A 17,437-nucleotide genomic window follows, 5' to 3' on the forward strand; every position below is an offset into this window, starting at 1 on the left:
TGCGCTTCTTTGGCGCCGTGTTCGCCCTGGCACGGGCACAACGCAGCTCCTCCCGGAGCCTCCTGATGGTCTTGGTCGCCTCTTCTTACTCACAGAGGTGGCTCTGGACCCGGGAGGCATAGGTGGACAAAGACTCCCGGGGCCCCTGCACCGCCCAGCCTCCCCCCGCATGGTCAGCCTTACCTCTGTGAGCACTCCGCTTCATGTCTCCAGCCCCGGAAGGACCGCTGTCACCCGCACCATCATGGACATCCAGGTTCTTGCTGCGCCGCTTCATACTAGACCCAGGGGGAGTAGGAGCAGTATTACTACGACTCCTGGTGGAACGTCTCACCCCTGAGTCCTCCATAGCGCTGGCCGGTTCCTGGCTACCCCTGCCCCCCGCCGGCCTGGCCCGGGAAGCAGGAGCCTGGGGCTTGCCGCTCTGGCTCATGCCTGGAAACCCACCCCCTCCCTGGGAAGGGAGAGAGCAGGCCCCAGGTGGAGATGGAACCTGCCTGGAGCTCAGAGCAGCAGCAGCACACAGCAACAGACAGCTAACGAGGTAACGAGCAACACCTGAGATGCACTCACTATCTGCTGCTGGTGCAGTCACTGTGTACATACATGACATTACTTATCCTGTACTGATCCTGAGTTACATCCTGTATTATACCCCAGAGCTGCACTCACTATTCTGCTGGTGCAGTCACTGTGTACATACATGACATTACTTATCCTGTACTGATCCTGAGTTACATCCTGTATTATACCCCAGAGCTGCACTCACTATTCTGCTGCTGGTGCAGTCACTGTGTACATACATGACATTACTTATCCTGTACTGATCCTGAGTTACATCCTGTATTATACTCCAGAGCTGCACTCACTATTCTGCTGCTGGTGCAGTCACTGTGTACATACATGACATTACTTATCCTGTACTGATCCTGAGTTACATCCTGTATTATACTCCAGAGCTGCACTCACTATCCTGCTGCTGGTGCAGTCACTGTGTACATACATGACATTACTTATCCTGTACTGATCCTGAGTTACATCCTGTATTATACTCCAGAGCTGCACTCAATAGTCTTCTGGTGCAGTCACTGTGTACATACATGACATTACTTATCCTGTACTGATCCTGAGTTACATCCTGTATTATACTCCAGAGCTGCACTCACTATTCTGCTTACCTTCTCAGTTTCTCCTTGCAGCCTCAGACCGGCTATTATAATTCTTACAGGTGATTCTTTTATTTCCAGATCTAAGCCCACAGATTCGTATTCACTACACAGAAGCTCCACAGTCTCAGTGTTACATCTGCCCGGGACCTCTCCTCCTTCCGTCTTCTTCATGGATGAAACCATCTTGGAAGACTTTGGAGACTGTTTGTTGTCCTCACTTTTCTGCTTGGAGGAATTCGGGGTCTCGTTGCTCATCATGCTCTTGACTCGGGTAACAGCTTTATGTTCCAGTTTCGGGGACCTCTTATTTTCAGCTTGACCTTCTAAGGGGTCGATTGTTCCCAAAGTGCTAGGACGTACATCGGTCTTATCAGAGTATTCGAAAGACTTCACGGCAAAAAAAGGCCCATCCGTAGAGTGTTCCATCGAGCCGTCCTCGGATTCCACAGAACTCCCGCACACGGATGACCCCGCCTCCCCGATTATACTTCTAGGTGACCCTTCCCGGTGGACCTCTTCATCAACGTCCAGGGACGGGGTGGTCATCACAATCCCCGAGTCCTCGTCTGCGTTCTTCTTCTTGGTCTCGCAGTAGCGCAGGTCTTCCTTTTTCCTGAAGTCGTCTTCTTCACTGCCCTCATCCTCATCGCAACAGACGACCCTTCTCTGTCTTTGGAGAGGGCTTCTTATGGATTGGGGGCTTCCATCGATGCTCGACTGTCGAGAGGCAACAGCTTTGTGTCCGGGACTTTGAGTCAGTCCGTTTCTCTGAGACTGGCAGGATGGACCTTGGCATTTTGTTGCACCGTTTCCTTTATTTGTAAAAACACAAAAAGATTCACAAATAAATTTCAAAAATTCTAAATATTTAATTGTAGCCCAAACGGTCAAATGGGAAGGGGGAACACAGCCCCATAACTGCTAATAATGACAACCGATGTATCTACATATGGGATTATAATATCATCTTCAAGGGGTTGTTTAAAATTAAGAAAATGGGGCAGATTTACTTACCCGGTCCATTCGCGATCCAGCGGCGCGTTCTCTGCGGTGGATTCGGGTCCTCCGACGATTCACTAAGGTAGTTCCTCCGACGTCCACCAGGTGTCACTGCTGCGCTGAAGAGCATCGGAACGCACTGCAGTACACCGAGTGGGGCTGAGTGCAGGTAAGCGCGTGCCGAGTGACACTTTTTTTTAAAAAAATGCGGCGGTTTTTCTGAATCCGTCGGGTTTTCGTTTGGCCACGCCCCAGATTTCCGTTGCGTGAATGCCGGCGCCGATGCGCCACAATCCAATCGCGTGCGCCAAAATCCCAGGGCAATACAGGGGAAATCGGCGCAAATCGGAAATATTCGGGTAACGCGTCAGGAAAACGCGAATCGTGCCCTTAGTAAATGACCCCCAATATGTTTTTTTCCCCAAAAAATTACAAGTGAGACCCTCTAAATCTAGTGGAGACACAACCTGAGGACAGAGGTGGTGCCATTGTCTGAAGCAGGCAGCCATGTTTTTTTGTAACACTGGACAACCCCTTGAAATGAATAGACTTCTGTGCAGTTTAGCAGTAAAGAGTTGAAACGCCTCATTAAAGGGGGTTGTGAATTTTGCAGGACATGGAACTTAATAATTATGGTCCTCAGGGGTAATGAGTGAAGTAGCAGGTGATGTTACACAGGTATTTATAGTTAGTTATTTTTTTTATTGCTTTAGTTATTCTTTTTGACTTAAAATCTTTTTGTCTTATCAGTACTTTTTAAAAACATCAAGTTTATTATATTTATATATTATTATATATTTTTATTTTAAGTTTTTATTTTCATTTTAATAAATGATTACTTTCAATTCTGATATAAAGTTTGTGTTAAACAGCCAAATTATACAGACTTTTTCAAAATGTTAAAGAAATTCAGTCACATCTGAGTGTGTAACTATGGATGATGCACAGTCGAGTGCGTGTAACTATGGATGATGCAGAGCTGTGTGTGTAAATGTATGTCTGTGTGTGCTGTGCTTTAGTGCAACCAACAGGGATATTTTAATTGGTGTAAAATATATTTTTCCTTTTTTTGGAAGCCTAAATCTTGGGTGCGTCCTATAGTAAGCGTCTTATAGTCCGAAAAATACGGTATTATAGTACATACATTGATTATTATTAAACATCCCAATCTTTACACATGGAAACCAAAGAGCTGTGGGAAAATAAAAGCTGATTGGTTTCCATGGGCAACTAAAACAGTTCTGCTCTGAGACACTTCTGATAGATCTCCCCCATTATTTTTATTTTATAATCTATTTTAATTGATATTTATAATGTTCATTGAACTGTAAGTTCATTACAAGTTTCAAAAAGTTTTCAGGGTTTTTTTTTTCTTATTTTGAAATACCGGTAATTAGCATTATATAATTTATTTTAGGTGACATTGTTATCATATATTTTATTTTTATAATGTTTATTCTATGTTATATTTTTTAATGTCTTTATTCTTGTATCATGTTTATTGTTCATTACAAGTTTAAAAAAGTTTTCAGTGTTTTTTATTTTGAAATAATTAGTATTATAATTAAAATTATAATTTATTTTAGGTGAAATTTTTATAATTTTTTAATATGGTTTATTTAATTTTTTAAAAATACTTTTATAATGTTTATTCTATTTTAGAATTTTTTATTGCCTTTATTCTTATATCATGTATCATGTTTATTGTCTTCTTTTCTATGGTTTTTCACATACAACCATTCTGGAATGTAATAAGACCCTGGCAGCTGCAAGGGTTTTTTTTCTAAGAAAATGTCCAGGGATTGGCCCCAAGTCATGGAAAGCTCCAGAATCCCGGTAATTTATGTGCCCCTTCCAGCTCTTGGTGTTGGATCCATGATCTCCGTGAGTTGGAAGAATATTCTATCGGGCTCACACTTTCTATTGCAGTGATGAGGTTTGTTAGTTTGTAACATTTTTTGCTTTTGACCCTCCTGACGTGCCTGGAGCACGACCCACACACCTCTACCACTGCCTTCAAACACAGCGAGGAGGAATGTAGACAATCCGTGCCAGATCATTACACCATGTGACATTAGACACCACATTTTTCCCATTTTTCTGATAAGCAACAGAGAGGGGGTCATTTACTAAGGGCCCGAATCACGTTTTTCTGTCGGGTTACCCATATCTTACAGCTTTGCGGCAATTTTCCCTTAATTGCCCCGGGTCTTTGGCCCACATGATCAGATTGTGGCGCATCGGCACCGGCATGCACGCGATGGAAATCGGGGGCGTGGCCGTAAGAAAACCCTAACGATTCGGAAAACACAGCGTATTTAAAAAAAAAAAAAAAAAGTGTCGCTTCACACGCACTTACCTGCACCCAGGGTAGGACGGTGAACTTCTGTGAACTCCAGCAGGCTTCAGCGCAGCAGCGACACCTGGTGGACGTCGGGGGAACTACCTTAGTGAATCGCTGGAAGACCCGAATCCTCCACAGAGAACGCGCCGCTGGATCGCGAGAGGGCCGGGTAAGTAAATCTGCCCCAGAGAATTCTGAACTTTCAGCAGTGACACAATCCTGGACATTTCTGACCCTGATTCGAACTCATTAGAAAATATCCCTTCCTGCTTATGGCTTATCCTATATTCCTATAGAATTGAATGAAGACAGGAAAACAGACCAGAGCACAGCAGTGTGAGGACACATTAAAATCCTGGAATATAAGGCCATATTTTACAGTCCTGCTGCTGCTAACAACACGCAAAATGGTATGGTTACACATTTCTATGGGGAAAAATATTTAACACTGTCTGCAAATAGCACAGAGAACAGCAGTGGGAGGACACAGCCCCGGTACAATCCTGGAATATAAATGTATATTTCACAGTCCTGCTGCTACTTAAAACAAACAGAGGTATAATTACATATCTCTCGACAGACAATAAATAAAACTTTGGGCAGAGAGAACAGCAGTGTGAGGACACTCCTCCTGTACAATCTAGGATTAGAAATCCATATTCTACAGCTCTGCTGCTACTAAACAGACAAAGGTCTGGTTACACATCTCTCCAGGGACCATACATAATACGGTCTGCAGAAAGCACATAGAACAGCAGTGTGAGGACATGCATCCAGTAGAATCCTAAAATATAAATCTATATATCACAGTCCTGTTGCTACTAGCAATATACCTGTATAGTGGATGCAGCGCTGGACCTGTATAGTGGATGCAGCGCTGGACCTGTATAGTGGATGCAGCGCTGGACCTGTATAGTGGATGCAGCGCTGGACCTGTATAGTGGATGCAGCGCTGGACCTGTATAGTGGATGCAGCGCTGGACCTGTATAGTGGATGCAGTGCTGGACCTGTATAGTGGATGCAGTGCTGGACCTGTATAGTGGATGCAGTGCTGGACCTGTATAGTGGATGCAGTGCTGAACCTGTATAGCGGATGCAGCGCTGGATCTGTATAGCGGATGCAGCGCTGGACCTGTATAGCGGATGCAGTGCTGGACCTGTATAGTGGATGCAGCGCTGGACCTGTATAGTGGATGCAGCGCTGGACCTGTATAGTGGATGCAGCGCTGGACCTGTATAGTGGATGCAGCGCTGGACCTGTATAGTGGATGCAGCGCTGGACCTGTATAGCGGATGCAGCGCTGGACCTGTATAGTGGATGCAGCGCTGGACCTGTATAGGGGATGCAGCGCTGGACCTGTATAGCGGATGCAGCGCTGGACCTGTATAGTGGATGCAGCGCTGGACCTGTATAGCGGATGCAGAGCTGGACCTGTATAGTGGATGCAGAGCTGGACCTGTATAGTGGATGCAGCGCTGGACCTGTATAGCGGATGCAGCGCTGGACCTGTATAGCGGATGCAGTGCTGGACCTGTATAGTGGATGCAGCGCTGGACCTGTATAGTGGATGCAGCGCTGGACCTGTATAGTGGATGCAGCGCAGGACCTGTATAGTGGATGCAGCGCTGGACCTGTATAGTGGATGCAGCGCTGGACCTGTATAGCGGATGCAGTGCTGGACCTGTATAGTGGATGCAGCGCTGGACCTGTATAGTGGATGCAGCACAGGACCTGTATAGTGGATGCAGCGCTGGACCTGTATAGCGGATGCAGTGCTGGACCTGTATAGTGGATGCAGCGCTGGACCTGTATAGTGGATGCAGCACAGGACCTGTATAGTGGATGCAGCGCAGGACCTGTATAGTGGATGCAGTGGCAGTAAAGATGGTGATATCCTGGACGTATCATTACTTCATGTTACTTTGATGTTACTATGGTTCACAGATACAGATAAAGCAAATCAGGAACAGTGAGAGTCTTGTATCCCTGGTCCAGGTGTTGCGCACACCCTTCAGGGCCCGGATGCCAGGTGCACTATGGGTAAGTAGGGCAGGACATATTTATCAGCTCATAGACAAAGCCTGTTCAGCGGATGAAGGAAATCTTACTGGCAGTGATGAAAGGCGCACTGTTCTCCTCCATTGAGTTGCTCGCACTCCGCGCCCGCAGCTGATCCTCATCACTAGAACCAGTCACCACCGTGTCAGACAAGGAGGACTGGCTTGGGGCATCCTGCGAAAAGTACTGCGACAGCTCCCCCTCAGAACTGACCGAGCCCTGCTAGGAAGAAGCAGACACCGGGTCAGGAGACAGAATCAATAGTCAATATCATATATTGTGTATGGGGATGACCATCTTATCTTTGCTATTGTAAGTCAGAAGTGATCTCTACAGAACAGGAAATACTGTTTGGCTCAGTGCTCATCATGATAAGAGGGGAAGGAGTAGGACTGTATCCATCACATACTGAGAATGATAGAGTCTATCTTTACTATGTATGGATGTGACCTGCATTGTAATCCTGATTGTGATGATGACTGGATGCTTACTGAAAAGTGATCTCTACAGAACAGGAAATATTCTTTGTCTCAGCATGTGGTCAGCATGGAGGGAGGGGAAGGAGAACGACTGTATTTATCACATACTTAGAATAATAGAGTCTGTCTTCACTACATATGGGTGTTACCTGCCATTGTAATCCTGCTGGTGATGACAATGAGATCACTGCTGGGCAGTGATTTCAAAAGAACAGGAAGTATCAGTGTATTGTGACAGTCGTGTGGGGTAGTTTGCCTGTGTTCATCAGCTATTGAAAATAATGAATTCTGTGTTTTTTACATAGAGGTGTTACCCATCATTGACATAAAAAGATGACAAAGAGATGATTGCTTGGCTGTGATCTCAACAGGACAGGAAGTGTCAGCCTATTGTGAGGCTTACTCATAAGTACGAAGAGAGGAATAGGAATGTATTAACCGCAAATTGTAAATTACGGATTCTGTGTTATCTATATAGAGATGTTACCTGCCATTAACATAAAAGAGATCACTGATAAAGAGATCACTGCCTGGCTATGATCTCAACAGAACAGGAAGTGTCAGCCTAACATGTGGATCAGTGGTCAATGTGCAGCAAAGGGAAAACATAAGACTCTATTCATCACCTATTGTGAATAGTGGATTCGGTGTTATCTATAAAAGGTCTGTGCTGGGGGCTCTGTAGCCTTATCTGTGGGGATAATCTTTGCTCTCACCCGACTGGCCGGCTCCAAGAAACGCTTCATGGTCCAGCTTAGAGGCGCATGTCCATCCCCTTGCTTGGGTTTCACGGTTGGAGAGGGGCTCTTGGAATGGAGACCTGAGGATTCATATTGAGACGAGAAGATGACAGAGGACAGCACTGGATACAGAGAACTCAGTTATCATATTATTTCATGTAGCAGTTTATAAGAAATTCTACAGGAGGTTAATTAGATCTTAATGAGGTTCTGTCCTCTAGAAAGCCTTTTGTTGAGGATACACATCAACTATCCCTTGAAAGGGAACCTGTCAGCAAATGTGACCATGTAGTCTGCAACCAGCGTTATATATTGTGCTTTCAGATCTGTCTAAGCATGCCTTATGTATCACACTGCTGTGCTCTGTGCTCTCTGTAGCCAGTGTCAGGTACTCTCCCTGCAGAGATGGGTAATCGTACCTTTGTGTATGTAGTTAGTAGCAGCAGGACTGTAGGATTTATGTTCCAGGATTGTAGTTTCTACAAGTGCACTGGGGTGTGTGCTCACACTGCTGTGCACTGTGCTCGGCATTGTCTCTGAAGAGATTTGTATTCATACTTGTATGTATGTTGTTGGTAGCAGCAGGACTGTGAAATATGGATTTACTTTCCTGGATTTTAGATTCTCCAAGTGTATTAGGTCTTGTCCACACATTGCTGGATTAGCTCAGTGCAGAGAGCTAAGAGCACAGCAGTGTGACAATATCTCCTGCCCACAACTGCACTGCAATACTGGTATATAGATACATTTTTCAACATCCTGCTACTACTTACAACATACAAAGCTGCTGACAGATTCCCTTTAACATGTGTCCCTCACCTTGGAGGAGCAGACATGTTCATGTAGTGTTAGGGATTTAATACTGACACTGTAATATTAGGGGCGACACTGAAGACCCCTACATGTTCTCCGCCTAGTGGTAAAGTAAGCTGATTAGGATATTATGGACTTACCTGCGACATGGGAGCTCCCGGGGTCCCTGCTCTCCCGATGGGTGGTCCGAGAGATTGCTTCATCCATTTCTTGCTCAGACATCTTTAAAGATAAGAAGACATTAAGTTGTGCGAGTGCAACTCACAAGGGTCGGCGTTGCCCTTCATCCCACTCAGTTCTATCCATAATCCTAGCGGCAGCACATTCCTCCCAGGACAGAGGCTGCACATACACAAGAGCAAAGAGGAGAAAAAAGTACATCCCATATTCTACTCCAGAGCTGCACTCACTATTCTGCTGCTGGTGCAGTCACTGTGTACATACATGACATTACTTATCCTGTACTGATCCTGAGTTACACCCTGTATTATACTCCAGAGCTGCACTCACTATTCTGCTGCTGGTGCAGTCACTGTGTACATACATGACATTACTTATCCTGTACTGATCCTGAGTTACATCCTGTATTATACTGCAGAGCTGCACTCACTATTCTGGTGCTGGTGCAGTCACTGTGTACATACATGACATTACTTATCCTGTACTGATCCTGAGTTACATCCTGTATTATACTCCAGAGCTGCACTCACTATTCTGCTGCTGGTGCAGTCACTGTGTACATACATGGCATTACCTATCCTGTAGCTGCACTCACTATTCTACTATTCTGCTTCAAAGCAAACAGAAGGATTCTGGACCATAAATTGCAATGAGATGAATCTATCTCCGTGCACATAATGAATGGCTGCTGAACGGAAATGAAGTGTAGTCTCCCTGGATATCATCATCTGCTAAGCATTGGAAAAACTACATATGAATGAAAGCAGCGCAGTGCGAGCACGGATAGGGTGGGGACCATGTGGTTCTTATTGATCCTGTACAAATACTTTTTTATATATTAGTGGAGAATGAGTAGCAGATATATGACATGCAGGCGCTGGAGAGGCTGGGAAGATGTGGCTGCTGCATCTTTATTCTATTATTATTTAGAGGCGCAGTCAGGGAATGGGGAGCAGCGGTTATTACAGAATGGCCTGCTATATGTCTGTACATCTGATCCATCCTGAGATGTGTCTACAAGATCCGTCAGATAGAAGCAGTATATCTATGGAGTCAAAAGTGTCATGGACAAGTTCAGATCTTATAAAGAGGTCTATAGGTGAAGAACTCCACACTACGCTTCTCTTCCAAACTGATCAATGTATTTAGAGACATTTCTCAACATTTCCAAGAAGAACGTTGTCGCTTAGTTCTAAATGTCAAAATCCAAGTGTGTACGGACATAAGAGGGACATGTGAGGCTGGTCACTACAATTACCGAAAGGAAGGGGACCCTCTGGTGGCTTCAAATTGATTTCCCACCATGTACTAGTAGAAGCACGTGATTGTTGGGGGTTTGACCGGCCGGTTGGTGGTCATGAGAATGGTTGACTGCAAGCACCTAGATCTCATAGACTTGACCAGAGGCCTGGTTGAGTTTGGGGCTTCCTTGATCCATTCAAATGAAGAACTGGTGGGCACCTGCTATGGTGGTCACTGATGGTCCCATGTGTCAAACTCTATAGATCAGATGATAATCCTACAGAAACTTTAAGGATATTCCCGCTCTAGAACACCACGCCAGGCATAGGCTCCATAGGATGACTACCACTTTTTGGATTCTTAACCACTGTAATATTGGTGGCCCGGATCTCCTTACCTCATGGCTATGGTCTATACCACCACAACCCGGATCTTAGAAGTCCGCTAACCTCTCAGGTTGAGGGTTACAGATCTACAACTCATCACAGACGACACTAAGTTGTAATATAGACGCCTGTTGTCTCAGAGTTCTCGTGTTTTACAATAACAGAGACTCTTTCCGTTGTGTCCTCCCGACAGAAACACATCAGAAGGTCGTAGTCAGTAACCCAAGTCATAAAGTCATAAATCGGGCGGCTCTGGGGACACCATCATCTCATTCTCCACATCGCATCTCGCGGTTAGACGCCTTTAATGTGGACGTTTACAGGAAAGACGCAAGTAATGAGAAGCTTCTGTTACTGGAGGGAGGGAACACGTCCAGCCTACTAGAAGAGAGACCTGACCACAACCGGAGGGGTACAAGACCGATCCCGCCACCTGATCCGATCCAGGGTTATGTAACAGCACTAAGCAGGACGTGTCCAAAACATGATCATAATAGATTGGACAGTTATACCATTTTGATCTCTGCTTGCTGTCATTGACTAGAAACGTCTCCATAGACATCTGACAATTCACTTTATCAGGATGGAGGATGTTAAGTGCAGGGAGTAGGCGTCAGACACCCACTGATATGGGGTCTAAATAATTAGGGACCCCACCCCTTCTTGTAATAGATGGGGGCCCCAGCAGTCGGCTCCCCATCCACACGCCGAGATGTAGACAGTGACTGAAGAATATCAGAAGTGACGAAGTCTTCTGTGGACACATATGGAGGCTCCACTATTAGTGATGATTACATTTATGGGAAGGTCCGGCTCAGGTTTCCATCCTGATTATGTTGGGGTTTATTGAGGCACGTCCTGCGCTGAACAGGGGGATAGGTTTCACTCTGGGGAAAATTGTTTCCATATTTTTTGGCAGAGAGACTAAAAAAACAAGAATACACCTGGAAGAACATCACCGCACAGGTCCTGGTATATTACATTATAGGGGTTTTCCCACAGGATAGAGTCTAGCTTGCTGATCGGTGGGGGTCTCAGCTCGGCGACCTCCATCTGCTCCATAGAGATGAATTGAGCAGAGCGGACATGTGCCGCCCTCTACTCCATTAATCTTGCGGAGCGACGAGGGGTCCAACGGAGGTATCTGGGACGAAGTCGGACCCCCTGCTCTCGTGATCTGTGGGGGTCTCATCACTAACACCCCCACCGATCAATAAGGTAGGCCCTATCCTGTGGATGGGCCCAACTTGCTTGGTGGGAAAACCAAGCCTCTTTGACCCTCCTACCAGATGTCTTCGCATGCGCAGAACAGCAGGTCCGCGGCTGCACATTCACTGCTCCGAAGCTTCTATGCATGCACAGACGGCAAGCTTCGCAGACAAGGGCGCAGTTACGAGGAGCTGCGTGCCGAAGACATCTGGTAGGAGGGTCAACAAGGCTACTGGGGCGTTGAGTATCTGCGCCGTGTAGCCTCAGCTCCGGCTACTCCATGCCCCAGTAGCCTCTTTAGTAAATCTGCATATTAGGGATATAAAAGTTATTAAAAGATTGCGGGGACATGAAGATTAGCCCATTAAAGTTCTATCCTCACGTCCAATAGAGGCACCTAACTCCGATCTACCTTTATAGGTAGATCCGTGGTGGTAGGTTTCCTTTAAAGAAGAAACCTCGGCACTCCAGAGAACATTCTTAATTCCGTGGCCTTTTATTAAAGGATTAATTTCCTAGAATCACAAGCAGTGATGAAGTTAAAGAGGATCAGGGCTGTGAAACATCGATTTGCATTCCAGAATTGCACTTGAGATGTGTCCTCACACTGCTGCGCTCTTAGCTCTCTACATTGGAGCTGCTTCACAACCCTTCCTCGCAGCTTGACTTAACAGGCTGCTGGATACCCCATTGGTCACTCCATGCAAAAGTGAGGGGTTGTATAGTAGATCTGATAACACATCACTGCATGGACAATACCTAAGACTGGCTGCAGAGAGCCAAGAGCAAAGCAGTGTGAGGAGCTACATTCCTGGACTCTAAATCCAATATATGGAAGCCATGCTGCTACTAACAACATACACAGAATGTATGAATACACAACTTTCGGGGAATAATACCAAACACTGGCTACATAGAGCTGAGGGCACAGCAGTGTGAGGACATTCCACCAAAACACTTTGAGTAGCTACAATCCCAGACTAGAAATCCATATTTCACAGACCTGCTGCTACTTACAACCTACACAAAGGTATGATTACAGGTCTCTCCTGGGCCAATATCAAGGAGTGGCTGCAGAGAGCTAAGAGCACTGCAGTGTGAGGACAAGCTCCCAGTGAGGACATGCACTTGTAGACAGGATATCTTCTATTTTTACATTCAATGATGGCTTAGGAAAATAAAGTAATTTATGGACCATACCATACAGGAGAGAGGGTCGGGGGACGTGTAGCACATAACCCTTTGTATAATCGATCCTTACCTTCGGGTTCGGGTGTCGGCTGATAATCAGGCTTACAGGACCCGGCCCACATTCACTCAGTATAGCGTACGCCTCGCTCAACGCTGCATGACGGAGACTCACGGAGTCTGCTTCTAGTATCTGATCACCTCGGCTAAATAGAAAAATAGAATAATAGTAATTAAATAGATAATAATCATTTCTGCAGGATCGGAGCAGCTCTCACATTGCTTTTTTTCCCCAGACATAGCACCACAACTGTCCACAGGTTGTATGTGGTATTGCAGCAAATGGAGCGGAGCTGCAACACCATCCATATCCTGAAAACCGGGGTGGCGCTGTTCTTGGAAGAAAGTAGACTTGTTTTTCTAGTCTAGGACTATGCATTCAATAGGGAATATAGACAGGGGCTCTGATGAGACACTCCCTTTAAATCAATAAACTCCTATAACAGCACTAGGGGGGAGCAGGAAACATGGCGGATGGCTTCTAACGCTTCACTGTGAGCGCTGTCATTATAGCCGCACATCTGGAATGAGTATAAATCTCCCGACCCGCCTAAAAGGATTTCCCTCTTTATGAAAACCACATGGCCCGGGAAGACATTCCATAGACGAGAACTGCTGACTGCGCCTCCTCCGACCCGGGAAGCGGCTTCCAAGGAAAGTGAGAGGAACTTAGTGGCTTATGTGAGGAGGACGACATCAAACGTCTCCGAACTACTAATTCACACAACCAGAAATGTACATAAACTAATGACCAATTGTCTGGATGTAAAAGCTCTGAGAAGTGGAATTAGTAATCATAAAATAAGTCAGACATTCCCTTTAATGTGGACACTCAAAAGTTTCCCCCACTGGAACTATAGGAGCTCATAAACTTTTTGTAAAAAGTTTGCTGAGAAACTTTATTTACTTTGATTTAAACAAAATCGACCATCACAATCCATCCTGATAAACCAAGGACATTACTCATAGATCCAGGCACTGGGACTGTGGTATCTTCTTATATTTGTTATCCATGGCCTCCTTCCTTCTAAAATCTACTTTTAAAATTATGCTGATAAGCCTGGGGGGGGGGTTACCCTAGCTCCTCCATGTTGTGGCTCTACACAATGCCGCCCCCCCACCCCACACTCCCTTAGCACAGTAAGAACTTGGAAGAGACAGTGTAACAGTCTGTAAAGCCACTTAACAGGTTCATTTGCATAATTTTAAAAGTTGATTGTAGAAAGAAGGAGGCCGTGGATAACAAGTATAAGAAGATTTCCACAGTCCCGGTGCCTGAATCTATGAGTAATGTCCCTGGTTTATCACAATGGAATTTGATGGTAGATTTCCCTTAAAGGGATATTCTAGCTATTTCACGTTATCCACTATACATGATAGGAGGTGACTTACTGATCTACTACAGTCCCTTGCTCTCATTAATGGAGGCCCTAGTAATCAGACCACTAATCTCAAAGTTGTATCCTCGCCATTGGATAAGTGAATAACCAAACTGCCCCTTTAAAGTAACTTTTGACTCTTTGTTTTCAGTCATTTCAGATTTACATCATAAGATCTGTATTTCAGGTTTAGTGACCCTCCTTAAAGGGAGGCGACCACCTTCCCCAAGCGTTATAATCTACTGGTAGCATGTGTGTAGAAATGCACTACAATTTCAAAAATACCTATATCATTTCTGTCAATTATGTAGTTTTTTCTGAGAAATCCCCATTAGAATCCATATGCAAATGAGGCAGTTGGTGCACCCGGATGGTGTCCTTAACGCCACTAGCTCTGCAAATTCTGCCTCAAACACTCCCCTTCTCTGTCAGAGAAGAATTGTGTAACAAAGAGGAAAGCGGTTACTGCAGAAATGGCAGCGCTAGACTTGTCATGGACGCAGGCTGGGTGCACCAACTGCCTCATTAGCATACGGATTCAAATGGGAATATCTTGAAGACGAGATAATGGGCAGAAATAAAAAAAAGATATTGTTGGAATCACACTGCATTTCTCTACAACACGCTGCCAACAGATGATAGAACTTGGAGGACCTAAAAGGGATAGACTCCCTTTAAAACACCACATCAGTATCTGTGTGTACCTTAATCTTCCATCCATCTTGGAGACAGATCCGGGGGCCAGGCTGTGGATATAAATCCCTGGAGAGCTGTTTTCAAGCGTAAGGCAGCAGACACCAATACCTAGACCCACAAAGAGCTCTGCAAGGATAAACATGTAGGGTATGAATACCTGTGTGAACAGGTGCCTACAACACCCATAAACCGGGGGGGTGCACCCAGCTGATTCTGGTCACTGTGTTACCTTTGTTAAGCGTCACCTCCATAACGATCCTGTCTTTGGGGCCGGGACCTTTCCGGGATGCGGAGTCCCCATCTTCCGAGCCAATCACAGACACAGCAGCGCTGAGATTTGAGTTCGGAGAGCTGGAGCGACTCATTAATAACGGGGTGGCGCACGGCGTCAGGCTGGGGCTGCGCAGTCGGGTACGGACCGTCAATGTTATGACACCTTTCCTGAGTTGCTGGTTGAATTTAAAAAAAAAAAAAAAAATTATAGAATTTTTTTTTTAAAACTTTCAATTTATGAATTTGCAATAAAATATTCTAACATATCGAGAACATCGTTTTCTATGCTTCTAAAGGGAATCTGTCAGCAGATGAAAAATTGGAAAGCTGGTTATACCCACTTGCAGCAGGACTATAAAAATTATGTTCAGATTTCAGGAAGAGCTTCTCCAAGTGCACTTCAGGCGTTTCCTCACACTGCTGTGCTCTTGGCTCTTCACATTCAACTCCTCCAAAGCCCCATTCGCAGGCATCTGGTTAAACACCACAGGATTCAAATCAGAGCTGATGAGAGATTCTGGTGTGGCTGGCGTTCAATGCACAGAGCCCAGCAGTGTGAGGACACGCCACCGATGCACTTGAAGAAGCTACAATTATGGAAAATAAATTCATATGTTACAGTCCTGCACCTACTAACAAAATAAACAATGGTAGGATTACACATCTCTCCAGGGGCAATGCCTAACACTGGCTGCAGAGAGCACAGAGCACAGAAGTGTGAGGACACCCCCCCAGTACAATCATGGAATATAAATCCACATATCCCAGTCCTACTGCTTCTAACAACATACACAAAGGTATGATTACATATCTCTCCAGGGACAATATCTAACACTGGCTACAGAGAGCACAGAGCACAGCAGTGTGAGGGCACGCCCCCGAAGTACTTGAAGAAGCTACAATTCTGGAAAATAAATCCATATGCCACAATTCTGCAACTACTAACAACACACACAAAGATATGATTACACATCTCTCCAGGGACAATATCTAACACTGGCTACAGAGAGGACAGAGCACAGCAGTGTGAGGACAAGACCACAGTGCACTTGGAGAAGCTACAATCCTAGAATATAAATGCATATTTCACAGTAACTAACAACATACACAAAGGTTCCGGGGGAAATTTGATATGGCATGGGGGATGCTGTTCCAGACCCGTGTATGTAACACATCAGAACCGCACCAAGACTCGTCCATATGGAGAGGACGATTAAGCTTGGCCATTGTTGACTTTACTTAATCGTTATCTGGAGCCCTATAAGACACGACCTGGCTGTATCGGGTACAGATGGCGGCGTGTTTTCCGTCACTATAATCGTCTACAAGTCGTATCAGTGGGACACATCCGTCAGGAGCGCGGAAATGGTCAAGATAAACCCAATCTCTACACACAGGAGGACTGCACTGGGGGGGCCGGGACACGGGGGGCCTATTTGGTGTAGGGTCACACCTTAGAGCTCATGTAGGATGTGTAGTACAATACCTTAAAAGTGTGAATAGCCTCCTGGTGCGTCAGTCCTTGTAACGACTCTCCATTGACTTCTAGGATTTCATCTCCTAATTAGCAAAAAAAAACAAAAAAAACAAAAAAGCAAGAACATTGCATGGTATTATGATAAAGAAGAATAGAGAGTAAAATTAATCCCTTAAAGGAGACAGCAATTAGGGTATATTATGGTGCAGAAAAAAACCCTCATTGTGGACACATCGGGGGTCATTTACTAAGGGCCCGAATCGCGTTTTTACGGCGTGTTACCCAAATTTTTCCGTTTTGCACCGATTTTCCCTGAATTGTCCCGGGTTTTTGCCGCACGTGATCGGATTGTGATGCATCGGCGCCGGCATGCACACGACGGAAATCGGGGGCGTGGCCAAACGAAAACCTGACGGATTCGGAAAATTTTTTAAAAAGTGTCGCTGGACACGCGCTTACCTGTACCCAGCAACGGATTGTGAACTCCGGCGGACTTCAGCGCAGCAGCGACACCTGGTGGACGTCGGAGGAACTGCCTTAAAGAATCCCGGCCCGGACCCGAATCCACCGCAGAGAACGCGCTGCTGGATCTCGAATGGACCGGGTAAGTAAATCTGCCCCATAGGGTATGAAGTCCCTTCTAGAATCCCCTCTTTTATGTGAAATCTCACCGATTTAGCTATAAAATCTCCTCCAAAGTCTTGTGACAATGAGCAGTGAAGAGTCATATTTTTTATGAGAGG

General features: G+C 45.4%; 1 protein-coding gene across 7 annotated transcripts in view; it reads right to left on the minus strand.

Annotated features, from left to right (window-relative positions):
* Positions 1-17,437, minus strand: part of PDZD2 (PDZ domain containing 2) — a 243,302-nt gene that overhangs the window by 64,293 nt on the left and 161,572 nt on the right. For 6 of the 7 annotated variants that reach the window (XM_072134274.1, XM_072134271.1, XM_072134254.1 and 3 more), the window contains 8 exons: positions 16,704-16,777; positions 15,174-15,393; positions 14,953-15,070; positions 12,883-13,015; positions 8,745-8,826; positions 7,768-7,871; positions 6,623-6,794; positions 1,179-1,981 (listed from right to left, as the gene is read on the minus strand). In XM_072134274.1, coding sequence (XP_071990375.1) covers positions 1,179-1,981; positions 6,623-6,794; positions 7,768-7,871; positions 8,745-8,826; positions 12,883-13,015; positions 14,953-15,070; positions 15,174-15,393; positions 16,704-16,777 — 1,706 coding nt within the window. The remainder of the gene's footprint in view (positions 1-1,178; positions 1,982-6,622; positions 6,795-7,767; positions 7,872-8,744; positions 8,827-12,882; positions 13,016-14,952; positions 15,071-15,173; positions 15,394-16,703; positions 16,778-17,437) is intronic. The other variant, XM_072134263.1, reaches the window with a different exon arrangement.

The sequence above is a fragment of the Engystomops pustulosus genome, chromosome 1, assembly GCF_040894005.1.
Source record: "Engystomops pustulosus chromosome 1, aEngPut4.maternal, whole genome shotgun sequence".
NCBI classification, from domain to species: domain Eukaryota; kingdom Metazoa; phylum Chordata; class Amphibia; order Anura; family Leptodactylidae; genus Engystomops; species Engystomops pustulosus.